At 48.1% G+C, this 21,426-nt stretch overlaps 1 protein-coding gene across 1 annotated transcript in view; it reads right to left on the bottom strand.

Annotated features, from left to right (window-relative positions):
- Nucleotides 1-21,426, bottom strand: part of CLEC16A (C-type lectin domain family 16, member A) — a 262,635-nt gene that overhangs the window by 41,862 nt on the left and 199,347 nt on the right. Inside the window, exons 20-22 of the mRNA XM_006895232.1 lie at nucleotides 19,766-19,917; nucleotides 15,015-15,219; nucleotides 13,171-13,338 (exon numbers count right to left, since the gene is read on the bottom strand). Coding sequence (XP_006895294.1) covers nucleotides 13,171-13,338; nucleotides 15,015-15,219; nucleotides 19,766-19,917 — 525 coding nt within the window. The remainder of the gene's footprint in view (nucleotides 1-13,170; nucleotides 13,339-15,014; nucleotides 15,220-19,765; nucleotides 19,918-21,426) is intronic.

The following is a 21,426-nucleotide window of genomic DNA, read 5'->3' on the forward strand; positions in this document are numbered from 1 at the left end:
AGTCAAAGTCAGCACTCAGTGTGATGTAACCCTCTGCTAAGGCCACTGGGCGCCTGAATGGTTTGTTCTCAACTACTGCACTAACTGAAAGGTCTGTGGTTTGAACCCACCCTGGGGCACCGTGAAAGAAAGGCCTGGTAATCTGCTTCAGTAAAGATTCAAACTCACACTCATTGCTATCCAGTGGGAAATGACCACAGCTGACCCTCCAGGGTTTTTTTTTTTTGAGGCACAAGAGGAGACTGTCCATCTGTCTCCTTCCAGAAAGGCTCTAGCCAAGAAAATCCTTGGGGAGTCAGTTCCACTCTGTCCCATAGAATCACCATGACTGGGAATCAACTCTCTGGCAATAGGTCTGGTGTGCTAGTTTGGAACATGATGCTGGGTTACTTAAAAAAGCTGTGATGTTAGAAGTATACCATGTATACTGAGTTTTCCCCATTTAGCAAATATTTTGGTAGGAATGCCTGGAAACCAGAGTCTAAACCGAGTGTCACAGCAGTGGAGGCTCAACTCCCCGAAGCACGCAGTGGATTTCTTACTCTTGCTGAGGAGGTTGGGGTGATGGGGAGAGGGGGCCTGTGAGCCACTCCTGGACACACAGGGAGTGGGGAAGACTGAGCGAAGCGACGGCTCACCCCAGCAGAGGTGCTCTGGAATGTTTGTGCAATGACGTCAGGGCTTAAGGAAGTGGGTCTTTGCAGTGTGAATAGATGCCACAAACCAGCCAGTCCAGTCACACTTGGATAATGTTGACTTTCAGGACCCTGGTGATTTGAAATGAATTGAATTAAAAAAAACTCGGTGTATGTTTGGGGCGAGAAGCACAGAGTTCTGGTATGCTGGCTACAGAGAGCAGGGGTGGGGAGCAGGGACGAATCTGATGCTGGGAAGGCAAGCCAGGCCCCCAGTGGCCAGCCTCCTGGAAAGCCCCAGAGCTCTTCCAGAGCGTGCTTGTCACTGCACCTCCTAGACAGAACAGGACCAGTAAGCCACCAGGATTTTGCTGGACTGCAGTCAAGATCATCAAAACGCCTGCACTGGCGAAATGCACAGAGAACACTTGTAGAGAGAGGCTTCGGCTTCGTGACACTTCGCCGAGCCCTATGGTTACCCACTGCCTGCCTCCAAAACATACTTTACTGCTCGCCGAATCCTCTTAGGGTTTATGTCATGGTACATACGCATGGAAACCCTCGCAGGAGGGTGCCTGGAGGTGTCTGCTATTTATTAAGAGCAAAAAAAGTTAGGCACACCCTAAACATCCATCAGTAGAGGGCTGGTTAAATAAACATGCTCTGGCCAGATGACGGGTGCTTCCACAGCCGCCAAAATCAACGAGGACACGCTTATGAACTCACAAGAGAAAAATCTCTGAGACAGATTGTTGAGTGAAAAAAAGAGTACTTAGTTAGGGGTTGGGGCAGGGGAGGAAGGCTACATGAAACTGTCATACTAGTGCAGTGTGGAACTACCCAGAGAATAGTGCTGGTCTTGCTACGTGAATTAAAGTGGACCCTCTAGTGGGTTTTTAGAAGCAGTTAATCACGCCAAAGGAGACTGCCTATCTTTCTCCTGAGGAGCAGCTGTTGGATTTGAACCACCTACCATTGGGGTACCAGCACAACACCTTACCACTGAGCCACCAAAATTCCTTAGGGAATGGTGTGGAAGGCTATATGAGCTGTGGAAGAGACAGTTTCTACAAAGAAGCCTGTAATGGAGGTGTAACTGTCCACCGTGACAGCCTCCTTACCTGTTGGCATGTTGGCCCTCCCGCCTCTCCTAGAACCTTGGGAGGCCCACCTGGAGACCTTGCAGGGCGTACTGTCTGTGCACAGTGCAAACTAGCTGCAAAGCCCATTTCGACCAGTCTCGGGGCCACATCTTTCTAGCTCACCCCACCCTTATCCATAAGATGGGCACCTGACAATCCCAGAGGTGCGCGGTTCAAATCCACCAGATGCTCTGCTAAAGAAGGAGGAACAATCGCCTTCTGTACCAGTCAGATCCAATTTGACGGTACACACATAAAAAAAAAAAAAAAAGAAAAGATGGGCACCTGAGCCCTCTATCTAGGTGATGAGGGCACAGTGAGGTCGAGGGTGCTTTGCACATTTGTGTAATACCTCTCAAGGGGTCCTCCAGACTGCCTGTCCTCACTCCCGACCTTCAGCCCTGCTCCCTCAAGCCTTCCCTGGACTCAGTGCTGAAGCCCCCGAGGTGTGCACTGCACCTGCCCCCAGGCTGTCCTGGCGTGTCTCCCTCCAGGCCCTCTCACAAGCCCAGCTTGTAGTACAGCATTTATCGGATTCACAAAAGACTTCAGTAAGCATTTCCTGGATGAAGCCTCCCTTTCCTGACCCTAGTTAGAAGAGCTGTCAGCTATTTCTTGGAATTTTTAAAGTTCCTTTTAAAAACACTCGATTCCCTCCCATTCATCCAGATCATCTTGCTTGGCAGTCCTTGACCCTGGCTCCCAGGAGCTTCCATGTTTGGGAAACTTATCCCAAGGCAAGAAGGCAAAGGACGTATGGGGGACTCCATGGCTTATGGCTCTCTGTGAAGAGTCAGAATATATCATTTTGTCCCATGGCATCTCGTGACCTGATTCTTCTCAGTCCCACGGCCCACATGGATCAATATCTCTCCTTCCAGCCTATCTGCACCCTGTTGTTGTTGTTATGTGCAACCATATATTTATTTGGCATCTCATTCTCTTGAGTCCAAGACCAATCCTCTGATTTAGTAAGAGTGCTTGGAAACCGGTTCTCAAACTCTGTATGGGGGAACTCTGGGTTCTCTGAGCTTGTTAGAGATAGTAGATATTCTAAGGTAAAGAAAAAAAAATCAAGGTAGACTTTTCTCAATTCACAGACAGATTAAGAGCTAAAATGTCCTCAAGTTCCTGGCTTTGCCTCATCAATGAACCTTCAGTCCATGACATTTGCTATCATTGTCTGTTAAGAGTTAATAAAGCGGCAAGCTCTGGTGGCCTAGTGGCAAGAAGCTGCAACTCAAGTTCAGAGGTGCACAGTTCAAATCCACCAGATGCTCTGCTCGAGAAGGAGGAACAATGTCCTCCTGTACCAGTCAGATCTGGTTTGACGGTACACACAAAAAATAATGAAATAAAAGAGTTAATAAAGCAAACGACTCAGTAACAAACAGGCAAGCAAAGGTTCAAAAAGTAGCTTCAAATAATTTGATGGACTTTTCTTTCAGATACAGAGACTCACATCCACAGAGCGTAGTCCACCACTGACTGGCTTTCATGGCCTGGGCTTACACAACAGACTGACTGTGATGTGGTACTGGATCCCCCAAACCACACCCATTTCAACCAGGTGCCCCGCTCCTGGATAATTATCAGAACCGAAGAAGCTGCAGTGTGTTGGTGAGATGGAGACAATGTGGCCTAATCTCAGGTTGGCAGTGATGAAAGGTGGGCATGATGTGACATGGGTAGAGTCTCTCCTCATGGCTTGGATATCCTTATCTGCAGACTCAGGAGTGGGACCCACTTGCCAGAGCTGCTCTGAGGTTATGTGGCAGTGGCCTGGCTTAGACCGTGGTGGTCACTATCACAGACCAAAGGGATGTATGCTGGGCTCAGGGCTTCGGAAACTTCTGTTCTTCCTTGGTTCTGATGCTACAAGCTGGGGGGCCTTGGGCAAACCACACAGGCTGCGTACTCATGGCTGCTTCTGCAGAAAGAGGAAGCACCTGTTTGCCCTGCCACCACACCAGGACTGCATCAGCATCTAATGAAAAGAGTGAATCCAGACAACTGCAGATACTTTGCAGAAGGGCTGCTGGAGTGTTAGTTTTTTGGTGCAAAAAGGATTTAATGTCTAGAAAGGGGACCGATCATTTGGAGGTGTCAAGGGTCAGCTCTTAGTTAATAATAAAAATAATAAAACTGAGGGCACCTTTATGGAATACCGTATACAGACCAGGCACTGTCTCAGGCATTTCACATGAATGAATTAATTTTATATTCACAATATGGGTTACATTATGAAGAATGGGAGCTCGAGAACATTTAACTATGCCCACGTAGAACCTGCACCAAACAGACCAAAGGGGATACTGTGTAGTTTAAAATTGGAAAAGGCATTTGGCAGGCCTGTATGCTCCCACTTACTCAATCTACCTGAAAAAGAGTGTGTGAAGCTGCAGGATATGAAGACGACAGTATCAGGGTTGGCAAGACGACTCACTAACAGCCTGTGTTACACAGACAACAGACTGAAAATGAAGAGGACTTGAAGTACTTGCTGATGAAGCTCAAAGTCTAGCCTTCAATATGGATTATCAACATAAAACAATCCAAAACACTTTATAACTGGATTGATAAGCAACATGATAAACAAAGAAAATATTAAAGTTGTCAAGAATTTCATTCCACCTGGATCCACAGATCCAAAGCCAAATTTCAAGGATTCAACAGTCAAGAAATAAAGTATAATGTACAGGCCAAATCTGCTACCAAAGACCTCTCTAAAGAGAATAAAAGATGTGTTGTGGTCTTTCCAATCACCTCTTGTGCATGCTGAGAATGAACAGTGAAAAAAGCAGACAGCTTTGAACTGTGGTGCTGGCAAAGAATACTGACTAAACCATGAAAAGCCAGGAGAATAACTAAGTCTAAGAATAAACACAGTAATATGCTCTTAGAAGTGAAGATGCAGAGACTTCAGTTCACGTGCTTTGAACAAACAGTGAACTAGACCCACAACAACCGGTTCAAACATCTCGAGGACCGTGAAGCTGCACAGAACTGGGCAACATTTCCTTTATATACAAGGCTGCCTAGAAGTGGAGCCGACCTCAAAACAAGTAACAACAGCTACAATCACCTTGTGAAGCAGGTAACACAATCACCTTTGTTTTGAATAGGAATAGATAGAGACTAAGAGTTCAAGTGAGACACAAACCTGTATGGCAAACGAGGTGGGCCCAGGCCCGGAACCCAGATCCCCGGGGCGTGTGCTCAGCCACCTCACTGTGCCCATCAGCACCAGGGCAGATGCTACTCCTGGGAAATGAAATCCCACAACAACGGCAAACACAAAGGACCACGGGGAAGATGGCCATTGACTACCTCATGAACAGCTCAGCGGGAGGGGTTTTCTGGGTGCTAGTTCATCCTTTCCAATCACTTCACCATGTAAGTGCTTGCCCTGCACCAACAATTCAGGAGACGGGAACGGCAGGAGCTGCTCCTGAGGCTGCAATGCTCGTGGCGCAGGCCCAGCCGTCCTGCACTGCCCACGAGGCTGCCCCACAGGGGGCCCACCCCATACTCCCGAGTATTTCAAGGCGGCACTCAAAGCCCTGAACTCATTTTCATAGCTGACCCTCCAGTGGGTTTCCAAGGCCACAAATCCCACGGGAGACTGCCCATTTTTCTTCTGTGGAGCCGCTGGTGGCTTCAAACCACCAAAGGAGTACAGGTTAACAGTGTAATTCCCTATGAACTAGACCACCAGAGCTCCTCTTCGAGGCACAGCCAAGGCCAAATGGCAGCTTGATCACAAGGTGTTGGTGTCTTCTCATATTCTCCTGTAGGCTCAGAAGCTCTCCTGAGAGTGGCCCGGTGCGTGGTCCCTGTTCTCTGATATACTCTGACCAGGCCTCAGGCCCAAGGTCACTCAGTGTTCTGAGGTGGGTAATGATCCTCAGAAGTGAAGCAACACTCGGCGGTCTGGAATGATTTCCCTCTCCACCTCCACCTCCCAGGAAAAGCCTGTCTGGGGCCTGGTGCCTGGTGCTGCCTGTTACATGGCTGCATTTCACAAGAGGAGAGAGCTTCTCACACAAATGCTATTGTGTCTGTTGGGAAAATGAGAGAACCCTGTGGGCCCTGATCTGGAATGTGGCCCTGCCTGAACTGTGTGTGAAGACTGCTTACTTCACAGCTGCTCAGGGCCCCCCGCGAGCCTTGGCAAGCAGAGGACCTCTATCTAGGGCCCATCTCGCCAACCTCAGACACTCTGAAGCAGGTGGCAGAGGAATCACATGACTACGAAGGCCGGCCTTGTAAATGGGCTCAGAGTTGGGAAGGAGGAATGCCTTATACTGGCGGTCCTGGTGACACCGGCTCCCAGAGTTGTTGAAAGGCGAGGCACAGAAAGTGCCCAGCACAGTTAATTCTTTGGGTCAAACTATAAACCATGCTCCAAAAGCAGGCCTGACTTTTCTGCCTGAAATGCGCACAGTTGGAGCTGCTGATGTGGTTTTTACCTGATACCATCGAGGCCACAAGTTAGACCTGCATTTCCAAAATCATACAGTTCATGTCAATTAGACTTGCATTTCCAAAATCAGAAAGTTCATATCAGTTAGACCTACATTTCCAAAATCAGACAGTTCATGTCAGAGCTCTGCTGGGGGTTGAGAGGTGGATGGTTCAGCCTGGTGGTGAGGCTCAGGGTCTGATCCAGGCAGAGTCAAGTTCAAAGCCTCACTCAGGACTGAAACTGCCTGTAGGCCTGCGGATGACCCTCAAATTCCTCACATGCACAGAGGGAAAACCCTCTTCTGAGTGTTGTCAAGAAGATCAACTGAGAAAAAGGCATAAAATGCTTAGCAGCTCAATACATTCTGCTTGCTTTTTTGCTTTGTTTTGTTTTTTAAAAAAGGCCTCAGGGTTAGAATACAGTTCCTATGACTCATGGGCCCTTGGCCTCTTCTCTCACCAGGGAGCTGCAGGAAAGGGGTTAAACTCAGCAGGCTCAGCCCTCCTTCCTGTGTGACTCCAGAAGGGGTATATTTTGCCTTGGGGAGCTGGAAGGAGAGAATTGGCTGGAGTTTTGTAATCAGAAACAAGAAAAATAACAAGGCCAAAAACCCCATGTTTCTGGGAACCACAGCAATAAGATGATATTCGTACCTAGCATGTGAACCCAGAGGATGGCAGAGTCAAGCCCAGGTCTGTGACTCAAACATTATTTTCTCCCCTTTTCTGTTTTGGAGGTCCATCAGAGGCTCCATGGTCAGCTTGGTTAGCTCGGAGGACACTGTAATCTCCACATAATTCCCTAGTTACTCAGCTGTCAAGATATGGCGCGGGGATGGTGCTGCCTTTCCATGGAACTATTAAGTGTTCTGGGTCAGGCGACTGATACAGCCGGTTTGCTTGCCTTTGATAAAGCTAACACCTGAGAGAAGGATCTCACTTCCCCGATGTTCAGGGAACTGAAACATCGTGAAATGCTCTCTGAGGGGATGAAGTCAGCCTCACCTCTGGGATCCCTGAACTGCCTTCATCTTGGGCCTGAAACAGCGAGCCAGCCTCGGCCCTGCCATGAGGGGTTTACAGTCTGTAGGAAACAGGGTGCTGAGTCAACTGGCCTTCTGACCCCAGTGTCCTGCCTGCCTGCCTTCCCTGGCCATGGATATTTGCTGAGCACCTGCTGACTCAGCACTGACTACTACTGACAAGACAGACAAAGGGTCTGACATCTTAGTGGAGGACAAGTGACATGAACCAAAGAGGCAGTCAGCCACAGTAGCTGGTGGGAAGGGCTGCCAGGAAATATAGCAGCTGTCATGCAAATGAATGCAGGGAAGAAGTGAGGGGATGGGGTCCCTGGGGTCCTGTGGAGGACTGAGCAGGGGAGAGGAAGTTGGTGCTGATAAAAGAACGGGGCAGAGGGCTCTGGGCTAGGGAGAGGAGCCAGTGCCCAGAAGATACTAGAAGGTGCCATGGAGGGTAGAGAAAAGTGAAAGGCAGACCCAGAGCTAAAAGGCTGGTGAGGCAACTGAAGAGAAGAGTGGGGAGAGATAACTTCCTGTTTTGTCATCACTAAGGCCCCATCAGTGATGGGGGGGGGGTGTACATCTTCCCTCTGCCCTTTCAAATCCCTGCAGGCCTCTAACTGAAGTCAGGAAAGATGCTGACAATGAAGCCAGGGGACTGCGGTACTTTGCTGGCCTTCCCCTGCATACCAGGACCCATGACTTCCAGAGAAACAGCAGGCAAGCTCTCTGCTCCAATGTGGCCACCGGAGCAGGGGTGAGGCAAGGCGGAGGCCTAGGAATGAGAGACAAAGCTGTTCTGGGAAGCTGGAATCCTGGCCCCTGGGATGACAGCTGTGGCCCCCAATGTGACATGATCACGTCCATGGGCTGCTTTGGCTCTCAGGGCCAAGTTGCATGCAGTATCTATGTAAAGGCTGCCTTCAGGGGCTAGTGTGCAACCCTTTCCCTGCTCAACGGCAGAATGTGAAACCCTGCCTGGTCGGTTACCTGTTTGGCGGTTATTGGAAAGGCTGCTGTTCAAACCCAGCACCTTCTCCTTGGGAGGAAGATGAGGGAGTCTGCTCTCATGAAGAGACCTGAGGGAACATTGCCAAGGTGTGTAGGGAGTGGGTTTCAGTGGGCCAGTGGGAGGCAGCTTATCTCCAGCGCTGATAAGCTGCCTGTCAAAGTCACCGAAAGCTCAGGCCCGCTCCTAGACCCAGCCTCACTGGCACAATGCCACCTGATCATCACTGATGTCCTTTCTCCTAGGCGCACCCACAGCCTTCTGCCTCACGGAGCTGAAGATTCTCTGGGGGACAGCACCATCAACATATAGTCGGCTGAGAAATACAACTTGTGATTTCTTTCCATGCCAAATGGAAGCAGAAAGAAATACAGCAAAGTGGCTAGGCACCAATTAGCCCTGATTTATAGTCTACTTTAATATCTCCTCAAAGGAAATGAAAAGTATATTTTCATCAAATGTAATTGTTTGTAGCTTCTAAAGGGGAGCTGGACCATGACAACTACCTGTGCCAAGAGATAAAGCCCAAAGACTTGTCATAACAGACTCTGCTGTCAGTTACCCTGGGGCCTGGGGCCAGGAGCTGCTTTCCTCCGGGCACTTTATTCCCCAGGAAAAAGCAAGGGTCCCGTGCAGCCTGGGATTCTGCATCACTGTGGCCTACGGCAAGGACCAAGGAGCAATGCCATTATAGAAGGCGGCAGGGGTGGGGTGGGAGTGGGTCTCACTGCACTCCTCAGTCCCTGTGGACACTGCAGCACTGAAGGGAAATCTGGTGAGGTTTGAGGGGGCCACCTCCCCTAGACCCTTTAGGGCCCTGCTCTAAGGCTAATGCGACCCTCTGGGTAAGGAGAGGTTAACTGCACACCTCGCTTCACTGCAGAAAGAGGGAGAATAGTGCTTAGAGTAGTGCCAGAATCCTGGCATCCCAGTGTCTTCATGTTCCCTCATTAAGGCTAAATCGTGAGCGCTCTAGAGGGTATTTCCTTGTTTTCATTGTATCAGACAGGGAAGGCATGTGGTGGCCACACAGGGAACATGCAGGGGCTTGCTCTCCATTCCGTAAACCTTTGTTAAGCACCTACTACGTGCCATGCTGGGTGCACTGCTAGGCCCAGTGGTGAACAGGAGAGTGGCATTTGACATGGGAGAGAAATAATCACAGTCAGGTACACGAACACCTGAGCCAAGCAAGAACTCCAGAGAGCAAGACACAACCAGGTCAACGTGACAGGAAGAGAAGGGGTAATCTTAGCCAGGCAGGTGTCAGGACAGGCCTCTCCAAGGAAGCAGAGGCAGTGTGTGGACTGAAGAGTGAGCAATTAATCTGAAGTAGCCGCACAAGAGAAGACTATCCAGGATCTCCTAGGGTTGCCCAGATCAAAGCTGGTTTCATAAAAATAAAAACATAATTGGCCTACTGTACACATGTGCCCATGAGTGTACAGTTTTCAAGAGCCTATTCTATGAATGTCATTTCCCAAAGATCAGCTGTAGCAGCTAAAACAAGAACCTGTCTCTATTCTAAGCTGAATCTTAAAGAGATTTGCAAAATGTGAAATAAAGCTTTTGTTTTAGAAAGCAGAGGTATTTCTTAAAAAAACTATGGTACTAATGAAACATGCAACAGTATAGTAGTAGTAGTATTTTAAAATACATACATGTTCCTCTGGTTTAATTTCTAATCCCCTAAATATTGGTAGGTATGCTCTACGCAAACTCGAGTTCTTTGAAGGCCTCATCCTTTGTGAAGAGTGCACAAGGATCCTAAGGCGAATCTGAGGAGTGCTGACACAGAGGTACAGCAGGTGGGGGACGGCGGGTCCATCTGAGTGGAGAACTGGGTCGGTCACAAGGTGCCCTTATAGTTGGGGTGAGAGATTTGGATTCTGTCCTAATGCAGCAGGGAGCTACTGGAAGGTCGAGGGCAGGGGGCATGCTGAAAACCTGATTTATGTTTCAGAAAGCTCCCCTGGCTGAATAGAGGGGAGGAGGCCAACACTGGGGGCTGCAGAATCCCCTTGCTCCTGAGAGGTGATGGGGGCGGGACAGGTGAGAGGAGACCCTGTGCTCTGAAGGTGGCGCTGATCAGTTAGGTGGGTGGGGCTTTGAGTGACACAGGCATGGGCACTAAATGGTCAAGGGGCGAGAGGTGGGTCAAGAGGCAAACTGGGGCAGGAGGGGCAGGTGGGCTACCTGCTGTCTCTTCCTGTGGCACCTGCCCTCCCTCTGAGGAGACCCACAGATGTGAACACTGCTGAGCCCAGGATTGACAGGAGTCACAGTGGTGACACACAGGCTCAATCTCCCTTGTCCTCAGACCTCAGTACACATCCTATGAGCTGTCAGGGGTGATGCAGCCTGGGGCTGGATAGCTGCTTTCGAGTCCCTGAAGTTCCAACCTAAGAACCTCACACCCCTGATGTGGCATCCCCGCAGTTGGTGCCCGCACACTTTCCCTGGACGCCAGGCCTGGTGCTGCAGCATTTGGCAGATGCTGGAGAATATGACACGTAGGCCTATTTATTTATTTATACCCAGCATGGTCCACAAAGGAACAAACTATAAGGCCTGGGCTTTGCTCATGAACCAGTTCCCAAGAGGAAAGAAGTCATGGTGACCCTACAGCAAAGGTTTCTTACCAACCAAATACATACTTAGTTCATGGTCAGGACTTCTCCCTACTTCTCAACAACCTGACCCAACATGGAGCAACCTGGAGAACCTTTTTTTAAAAAAATAAAATAAAATAAAAATTCTTCTAAGCAAACAATCCTCTTGACCTGTGAACTGGCAGAATCATAATCTAGTCACAACTGAAACCACAGGAGGAGCAACAATCAATAAGACGGCCCAGAGGGAATACAGTCACACGCTGCCAAGTGAACAACGGGTGCACCTTGCTCCAGAGAGCAGGTTGGGGCTACGGCAACGAGTTTAGAGATCATGTCCCCTCTGGTCTGGCAGATCCGCCGCTGGGACCTGCTTCTGCAGACATGTAAGTCTTGTGTGGTCACGCAGATCTACTTCAGGGATTTTCACTGGGATGCCGTCATGCCAAAACCAGGAAACAGGCCCAAACATCCACCAGCAGAAGAGGTTAGAAAGGAATTCTTTGGTCCACAATAGGATATAATATCATTAAACCGCTGATGGGAGTGACCTTGAGTTACAGACGCTGCTGAGGTGTAACATGACGTGTCATGAAGTGAAAAAAGGCCTTCAAAAAAAAGTGCAGCAACCTTGCACGTGCAGTGTAACCCACATGCACTAAGAGACAGGGAAAAGCACAAACATTGTGTCCAGATACATGTTTCTGGAAGGAGATGTGAGAACGTGCTAGCAGAGGCCACTACTGGGCTGAAGGTGGAGAACACTGATTTTTGCTTTTTATTTTGACCTTGATATGATAGGGCTTTTAAGAAACATGTGCCTGAAATGTATATTTTTAAAATCAAAGACAGAAAACCCCCCACAGGCAATCCCTAGGTTACAGATGTCTGTGCCGCACCTGTAGTTACAAACCAATCCTTATAAAGCCAACTAGATTAAAAAGTCAAAGTAGACCCAATGATTTGCAGTAACAAAACAGGTGCTACTTTTGAAATGTGATCAAACGTTATTACTAGGGAGTTTTGATGGCATAGCCTGTAGGGTGTTGCACTATAAATCCAAAGGCCACAACTCTCTGGTGGTTCGAATCCAGCAGCGGCTCCTCTGGAGGAAGATGGGCAATCTTTGCCTGTGCAATTTAGAGTTTCCAAAATCCAAAGGGAGGGGCGGCTATGAGTCAGTTCTCCCTGGACGGCAGTGGCTGGAAGGGACAGTGCATTCCCATTAAAGATGCTTTACTGTACCCATAAGTCCTTCTTTATAATGTTTCCTATGCACAGAAGGCTACATTATCCACTATATGCTAAAACTGGCAGTAGCTATGACCCATGCCTAACGGTTCCAACTTACATTCCAGTTCAATGTAAAGATATAGTTAAGAAAAGACCTCGTTCATAACCCGGAGACAGCATGTCAATCACATGGGTGGGTTGGACATGGATGGTGACAAGCACGCTAATTGGGATAGGTTCTTTTGGCTGCATTTTATTTTTAGATCAAGAGTTCTTTTTTTAAAACATCTTGCAACACTCCCAGCTAAATTATAGAACCTAATCATGGAGAGGGGGTTAAGTTTTGCAGGGGAGGACTTAGCCAGCCGTCTTAAATTTTTTAACCCAGAGACAAGTTCTCTGTTGAGGGGTTGGGGTGGGTGGGATTGGGGTGTGACTGGAGTCACTTAAAGCTGCCACTTCAGCCCAGAAAGGCAGGAGTGTATTCTCCTGTGGTATTGCTGTTTTGTCAAGCTGACCTTAAACTTCATGTTTCCTCTCTTAGACGGAGGAGCACAGGAGCTAATGACTGGCACAAGTGGGAAGAGGCAGCTCCAGTGGGATAATGAGCAGCCACCCCAGGCAGCCTCCTTCCTCTTAAGTTGCCCGTCTCCAGGGCTTTGGAACAGGAACTACACACTATCTCCTTGTAGTCATCTCACACGGAGAAGGAAATTACTGTCCCACAACCCTCACTGCTAACAAATTAAGCATTTCCAAGAAATTTCCAAGAAACTTCTTAGTCTTAATTCTGAGAAATTCTTCTACATACCCAACAAATCTCTGGAAAACTAAACCAAGGCCGCAAAGTGACAAAAAATAAAGCCAAGTTTGGTTTTTTTGTGTTTGTTTTTTTTTTTTGGGGGGGGGCTGTGCTTATGTTTGATCTCATGCTATACTTCGATCAGTTCTAAGAAACTGGAACTTAGAGTCACAGGGATTTCTGAAAGAGGAAGCCTTCTGGGCCCCACCGCGAGGGGACAAGGCATGGCACGGCTGGGGCGGACTTACCTGGCACTTTGTCCACTGACGCGAACACAGAGCGCTGTACAGTGGGATCGCTGCTGCCCCGGCGGCACTGGTCATAGAAGCGGAAGGGCAGGTGCTGCGTGGCAGTAGTGGTGCCGAGTCCAAATCCCAGGACTTCGGTTGTCGGCTGGATTGGGAGGTCCAGGAGAGCTACGTTGAAACAACACCGTGGATCATTCTCAGCACGAAGTAGGGGTGCAGAGGCAGCTTTGTGTGGGGCTGTTGTAATCAGGGGGCCTGTAGTCCCTGCTAGGGGCATCACTGGGAGATGCCAGGCAGGCAGTCTTGAACGGCGTGACCAGAACAACATCAAAGATACTATCCAAGACTCAAACATAGGTGGTGTTGAGCGGGTTATTCAGGCCATGGTGGAGAGCCTGATCTTCCAACAGAATGGACGCTGGGCCATAGCCACTTTCCACACATAAGTGACCCTCGTCAAGGCTTATTTCTGGTGCCATTTCATGGTCTAAAGTACATGGGACCAAATCTGCTCAGAGAGTTTGTTCATCTATACACTTAAATACACACTCACTCATGAGGAGAAATGTGTATGAGAAAACACCTAGGACAATGTGTGTGTGTATTTATGTCTGCGTTTATCTGTCACCACTGCCAGCCTCCCTTCCATAAACAGATCCCATGATATATCAATTTGGTAGGGCTTTTTAAAATCAATTTAAGAAATAAGCCAAGGCGTTAGTTCTAACAGCCACTTTACAGCATAATTCTCAATTTTCGAATGAAATATTTAGCCTTCATGCCAGCTATGAGAAATTGCTTTACATTAAAAAAAAAAAAAGTTCCCTGAAAATAAATCTTGAAAGGACGGACTGAGTGATTTAAGTCACTTTGCACATTACAAAATGCTTCTGTAATGATTTTGTAGGCCAAGTTTCAGCTGAATGAGAAATGAGATGAGGGCACGAGACTGCAGGCCCCCCTGTTCAGATCAACCAGGACCGTGGTGGGCACAGCAGGACAGGGAAACATCCTGTACAGAAACCCAGCTCTCCAGGGCTTATTTTTAAGGCAATCTGTTGAGAAAGCACTTCCCTTTCCCCATAGTAACCACCAAGAAAGGTGCTGGGTATTGTGAAGATGTTTCTAATCTTACAAGGATTTTTTCCTCAAGGACCTTCCAACCTGGTAGGTACACACCATGATTCAGGGGCCTTTACTCTACGAAAAAAAGCCCAATATCCTGACCCTCAAAGGTACTTGGATACCTCATAAATTCACCACAGTCCCTTTGGAAGGTAAATTTATTTGTGAAGGCAGGTGAGTTTGTCACAAGACTCTCATAAGATGGGCTGCCTCTCAGCAGCTCTGGGAAGGGATTAAAATTAAAACAGAAAGTTCTGCCAACTTGCTGCCTGACTGACTTTGGGCAAGCCACTGGGCCTCAGTTTCCTCTTCTGTAAAATAGGTAGAATGAACCCTACTGTTCTCAAGTGTTGTCCTAAAGACTGAGTGAGTGGATATAAATTATAGTATTCTGTAAAGGTGAAGACGGCAAATTTCTTTGTGGAAGGATGAGAATGTTTACTATTGGTCAAAAGTCCACACTTAGGCCTCTGCATGGCCTTGAACCTGGCAGGCAAGGCACCTCATCTCTTCCATGGAGCCGCCAAACTCTCAAGTAGTCAAGGACTTAAAAAGTGAAAATTCTGAGTGACCTCACTTCACTACAGCACGTTAACTCCTACACTATTGGTAAAGTCTTTCAGAGGAGCTAAGGTGGTTCAAGGTCAGGGTGAAGAACATGCTAACAGGCTAATGGCTACTTCAGCCCTCAGAGGACCCCCCTTCAGGGCGCCACTCACCAGCTATTCTCTGCATCTTCATGCGCCTGGCCTGGATGCGGCCCTTGGCCAGGCGCTGCTTGGCGATGATGCAGCGGATGTGGTCCGAGAAGACAAAGGTGGCTTGGAGGATGGGGAAAGGCTTGGAATGGGGGCTGGACGCAGGCTTGTGGATGGTGATGTTGAGGGCGCGGCTGTCGTCCTCAACACCAGTCACCTGCATGTCCTGAAGAGAGAGGAACGGAAGGATAGCATTGGTTAGGAGCTGCAGGGCCAACAGACCTGAAGTAGAAAGATCCTCTAAGCCAGCAGCCCACTGTGAGAAAGACCTGGCAATTGTTCCCATCAAGATTATCCTATGTGATACAGTTCTATGCTGTCACACGGGGCTACCACCAGTCACAACTGACTAGAAGGCACCATCAACAAAGTGAGCAGACGGAGCTGAAGGGGACTGTCAGTCTCCCAAGTCTAACAGAGTTAAAGGTGCAAGGCCATGGGCACCTGGTCCTCTCACCCTGAGGAAGGGAGAATGTGGGAGCACCGCAAGGGACACCTTCGCCTGATGGGTTAAAAATGCCTGGGCCCTATGGCCCAACAAGTCCATTCTTGGTACCTGGCATGCAGGTACCAAGCAGGCTTTATAAGAATAGCCTCTGTGGCTGGGATACAGTGAGAGATGTAAGAGGCTTCAGCACTCAGCAGCAGGTGGAAGGCAGTGTCAGTAACAGGAGTGGTCAGACCAGGCAGAAGTCAGAAAGGACGAGGTCGCTATCTGAATGAATCAACACGGCAAGATCTCCAAGACACGGATTGCAACTCAAAAAGACCCTGCAGGTCTGAACAGAACTGGGTTTCCAAGGCGGTGATCTTTATCGGAACAGCTTGTCAGATCTTTTCTCTCAGAGAGTTAGTTGCTGGTGGATTTGAAGCACTGACTTGATGGTCAGCAGTTGAGTGCTTAACCACTGCATCACCAGGGCTCCTCCTTGGCACAACAACAGGCATGGCTTTCGATCATTAATGCAAAGGACATAAAGAACTTTCCCCTCATATAACATAGACAGGAAAAGGCGTGGAAGGAAGACATACGCTTGTTAGTACAGGCTGGGGTGACGGAGAGGGCAAAGGGTTGGGAGTATAAGTGGTGGTCCTAGGATCTTCTAGCTTCTAGTTAAAGAGAATGTGTCATATATTACTTGTACAAGTAAAAGTTAATTTTAAATATGTACATGGGTCCTCCATATCTTCTCCATCTATATGCGGAACAGATTATCCAGGAGGCTGGGCTCTATGAGGAGAAGTGTGGCATCAGGATTGGAGGAAGACTCATCAACAATCTGCATTATGCAGATGATACAACCCCGCTTGCTGAAACTGAGGAGGACCTGAAGCACTTGCTGCAGAAGGTCAAGGACTGCAGCCTTCAATACAGATTGAAGCTCAACATCCATCAAGAAAAGATTCTCACCACTGTGCCTACTGGCAGCATCATGATGGATGATGAAGAGATTGAGATTATTGACAGCTTCAGTGTGCTTGGCTCTACAATCAACACTCTTGGTACCTACCAGCAGCCAGGAAATTAAAAGATGAATTGCATTGGGAAAGTCTGCTGTCAGAGACCTCTCCAAGGTACTAAGGAGCACTGATGTTAGTCTGGAGACTAAGGTGCGCCTGATACAAGCCATGGTCTTTGCAATTACTTGCTATGCATCAGAGAGCTGGACAATGACTAGGGATGATAAAAGGAAAATTGATGCCTTTGAGCTGTGGTGCTGGAGAAGAGTACTGAACATACCATGGACTGCTAGGAGAACAAACAAGTTCATCCTGGAGAGGGTGAAGCCAGGCTGCTCCCTGGAGGCAAGGATTCTGAAGCTCCATCTGACATACTTTGGATATGTTGCAAGGCGGGATCAGTCCTTGGAGAAGGACGTCATGCATGGGAGGGTGGAGGGACAGGGCAGGAGAGGAAGACCCTCGATGAGATGGATTGATTCAGTGACTGAGGTAATGGGGATAGGAGTGCTAGAGACAATAAGATTGGCACAGGATAGAGCAGGTTTTGGGGCTGTTGTACAGATTCACTATGAGTTGCAGGTGACTCGACAGCACATAACAACAACATAAGGGTCCTCAGCAGAGTCACAGGGGGAGTGGTAGAATTCTTGCCTTACATGAAGGAAGTTCTGGGTTTAATTCCCATATTCTGGGCTTAATATATATCATGTGCAGCCATTAGCCATCCATCTGTGACGTCTTGAATGCTTCGAACATCCTGAATGGATTTCAGCAGAGTTTCCAGACTCAAAACAGATTAGGAAGAAAGGCCTGGTGATCCAGTAAATGGAAATCAAATGGATCACAGTGGTCTGATCCCTGCTGTACAGAGGTCACCCTGAGCTAGAGGATGACTTGAAAAGAGCTAACAACAGTCACATGTGGCAGAAACATGTTCCACAGACCACCACACATGTGTCACTCCAGAGACAGCCTCCAGGAATGCTCACTGTGAAGCCCAATCCCTCTCACCATGTGGCATGACAGCACATACATTCACTCACCTACTCATTAATTTCTTCCTTGTTTCTCTTAAGGGGAAAGCACAGGAGAGAGAAAGAGGGGGCCCCTGAACAGAGCTTTGAAGAGAGCTCTGACACAGCCCAGACAAAAGCAAGGGTCATGACTGAGCCAGTCGAAAACCCACACTGGACTCTGGGTGAGGGTTCCGCTTTCTCCCCAGGTTTGAACTGACTGGAGATAAAAGCACAAGACAGGAGAGGCAGACACAAAATTCAGGGTTGCTGGGGGAGTTTGGAGAAACCCTGATGAAGGCTTATGCAGTGTGATGGTCACCATCCTTAGGTATTAAACTTGGCACGAGCTCTTTGGAAGCAATACCTGCATCAAGACGCTGTGTGAGAATGAATGTGCCATAATGCATTTAAAGCAGAGAGCTTGGCAGGTAGGAACGACCTGACAAATAGAAGCTATTGGAAGACAACCAAAGGGGGGGGGAATCCCTGAAAAAGGTTTATGTGGCTTTCATTGATGCAGGACACATATTAATCTTTTAGGGGAGAAAAACACTTTCCTGACACTAAATTCTAAAGGAAACTGATCACAATTTGCTTTGAATAAGTAAGAGGCACTAAGTCTGGATAGTTCCTTCCATGGAAGTCTTTTCTTAAACAAAAGATGTGTCGTGTTGTTTTTCATGTTATCTTCTGTAAAAGACATTTTGGTCGCTGATTCTGACTCACACAGTTGATTTTGACTCAGCAATCTCACGCGGCAGAGCAGAACTATTCTATAGGGTTTTTTAGGCTGAAAATCTTAATGGCGGCAATGCTGTCACATAGCAGGTTTGAACCGCCAACCTTTTGATGAGCAGCTGAGTACTCAACTATGGGACCACCACAGGACTCTATAAGGGTTACTTTGGCATCCTCAGAGATAGAGGTTGTTCTCACGGGGAGCAGGGGTGCTCACAGCTGGTCGTATTACAATGAGGTGGATGTGGGTCAGCCATGAGAGGTTTTTCTAGCAACTACAACTGCCCAACGATACGATGGGCTGCCTCCAATCAGGGCAGGGCTTGGGATGCCCAGTGTGTGCTGGATGGTAGGAACCCGACGGGATGACGGAAGTGTCGGCTGGCCGCTTCTACATTTTACTCCGTGAGTGAAGTTACCTATCATAGCAGTTGGCTAAGTAAATCCCTGATGGCCTGGTGATAAGGAGCTGCACTGCCAACGTGAAGGCACATTATTCAAATCTACCAGCTGCTTCACAGGAGGAAGATGGGCAGTCTCCTCTCATGCGATTTACTGCCTCTGAAAACCTGCTGGAGGGTCAGCTATGGGCCAGTTCTGACTCAATGGGAAATAGCAATTGGCTAAAACTCCCAAGTTCTCAACTCAGAGTTTCATTAAGTTAAAGCCTGGCTCCCCTGGTGGAAGGATAAGGAAAAGGTAACTCTCCAAAGGAGTCGGTGGCAGCCACTGTTTGAGGGAAGAATTTGGCAGGACCTAATCATGTTTCAAGTTGGCACACCCCAGTTTCTCAGTATCTGCCCTGGGGAAACCCTTGCACAAGTGCAGAAGAACAGGAACGGTTTTGTTCACGGCAGCACTGCTTGTAAAGGCAAACACATGGAAACAACCAGCAGGGCATTGGCTACAAATAGCCTGGTGCAGTCCCACAGCAGTTAAAGAGGTCTCTCTACATAATAATGCTAAAGCACAGTGTAGAACACGCTCGACCATTTCAATAAACCGCTCACACACTCCATTGGATGGATGGAACTCCAAATCCTTCATTGTGGAGTCAATTCTGACTCATTGTGACCTTTAGGACACAGAACTGTCCCACAGGGTTTCCATAGTTGTAAATCTCTATAGGCAATGCATCTTTCACAGTTGGAGTGGTTGGTGGGTTCAAACTGCTAACCTTTTGATTAAGCAGCTGGGTACAGTGCTCCCTAAATGTACACATACCATTTTTTAAAAATAGGCACTTGCAGTTACATTCACACATGCATTTGCATTTGGCAGAGGGGGGATCAGGCTATCTCTTGGAGAGAAGGGGAGGGCTGAGAACCAAGGAATTTGACCAAAGAGAAACTGGACTTAATGTCTGCATGATGATTCATTTCACTTTGCTCAAGAACTCACTCATATTCTCTGTGCTATTCAAATCAACTGTCAGAAGCGATAGTGTGTGTGTCTATGTGTATTTACAGCCTCTGGAATCGCTGGCTACCTTACCTGCAGAAGACCTGCAAACTTGACTACTCCCCAGCCAAGCCTGGACACGTCGGGCTCCACCAAGCTCATCTGGTAAATATCCACAGCCAGGAAGCGCTGGACCATGCTGCCATCCTTGGTGATAACAGTGCAGGCGATCAAGTCGCTATTATCTGGCAAGAGAGAGGAGGAGAGGAGAATGAGGGGCGGGGTGGGGGGGCGTTAGAGAGCCCGAGAGGACTCGGTGCAGTATGGATTCGCTGAGGCTGCAGAGCTCAGTGGTCCAGCCTGTGGCACAGACCTAGGCCCCAACCCTGCTCAGTCAGTTATTCTCATATGATTCTTTGCTACTTTGGGCCTCAGGCTTCTCATTTGAAAATGGGTGTGATGCCTGTTGTTGTTGTTATGTGCCGTCGAGTCGTTTGCGACTCATAGCGATCGTATGTACAACAGCACTAAACCCTGCTCTATCCTGTGCCAATCTCATTGCCTCCGACACACCCATCCCGATTACCCCAGTCACTGAATCAATCCACCTCATAGAGGGTCTTCCCCTCCTGCGCCGTCCCTCCACTCTATCCAGCATGATGTCCCTCTCCAAAGACCTGTCCCTCCTTACAACATGTCCAAAGTATGTCAGGTGAAGCCCCAGAATCCTTGCCTCCAAGGAGCAGCCTGGTTTAACCCTCTCTAGGATGAATCTATTTGTTTTCTTGGCAGTCCATGGTACATTCAGTACTCTTCTCCAGCACCACAGCTCAAAGGAGTCAATTCTCCTTCTATCCTCCCTAGTCACTGTCCAACTCTCTGATGCATAACAAGTGATTGCAAAAACCATGGCCTCTATCAGGCGCACCTTAGTCTCCAGAGAGACACCATTGCTCTTGAGTACTTTAGAGAGGTCCCTAACCGCAGACTTTCCCATCGCAATATGTTTTTTGATTTCCTGGCTACTGGTGCCAAGAGTGTTGACCATCTTGCAAAACATCATCTATGAAAATTTCCTCATATGAGGTGCTTAAACTGGAGCTAAAAAATTCTAACCAACCATGACTCTATTGACATGGCAGGGTGCCTGGTATACCTGCCAGACTTCCCCCTTTGACAGTGCTGGCCGACTTCCACCACTGGGACCTTTAGCCACATGTGTTTCACATCAAGACAGGCAAACAAGAATTGTTCACCTACTGAAATCAGCAGGCCATCAACTGTGTGTGTGGCAACTGGAAGCCAAGCTCTCGCAAGTGTATGTATGATAATGGGGAAGGGACCTGGTCCTTGCATACCAGTTTCCCTATCCATGGGAACAATGCCCCCCAATGAGACCAGAGCATGTGGTGGGTCTCATACATATTAGGCCTTTTCTTTTACTTGAATTCTCTCCCAAAATTCAATGTCCAATCAAGAGGACCTGTCCTTGGCCCTGAAGTGACCAAAAGGATACAAGACCATTAAATCTAGAATCTACCTTGAGTACCCTCCAAAGGCATCCATCCTTTGTCACCTCTGTTTTAAAAGAAACAGCTAAACAAGGAAACAGCCTAAATATCCTCTCAAAAAGGGAACAATTTGAATATGCTTTCCCCCCCATTGGGTAGGAAAATTATACTCATTTAATAATGCTGTGTTTAACCAAACTGCTAACAGCGGTTACCTATGGGGAGGGAAGTGAGAACGGGGGC

This window comes from Elephantulus edwardii, unplaced genomic scaffold, assembly GCF_000299155.1.
Source record: "Elephantulus edwardii isolate Elephantulus edwardi_28Jun2011 unplaced genomic scaffold, EleEdw1.0 scaffold00162, whole genome shotgun sequence".
In the NCBI taxonomy this organism is placed as follows: Eukaryota; Metazoa; Chordata; class Mammalia; order Macroscelidea; family Macroscelididae; genus Elephantulus; species Elephantulus edwardii.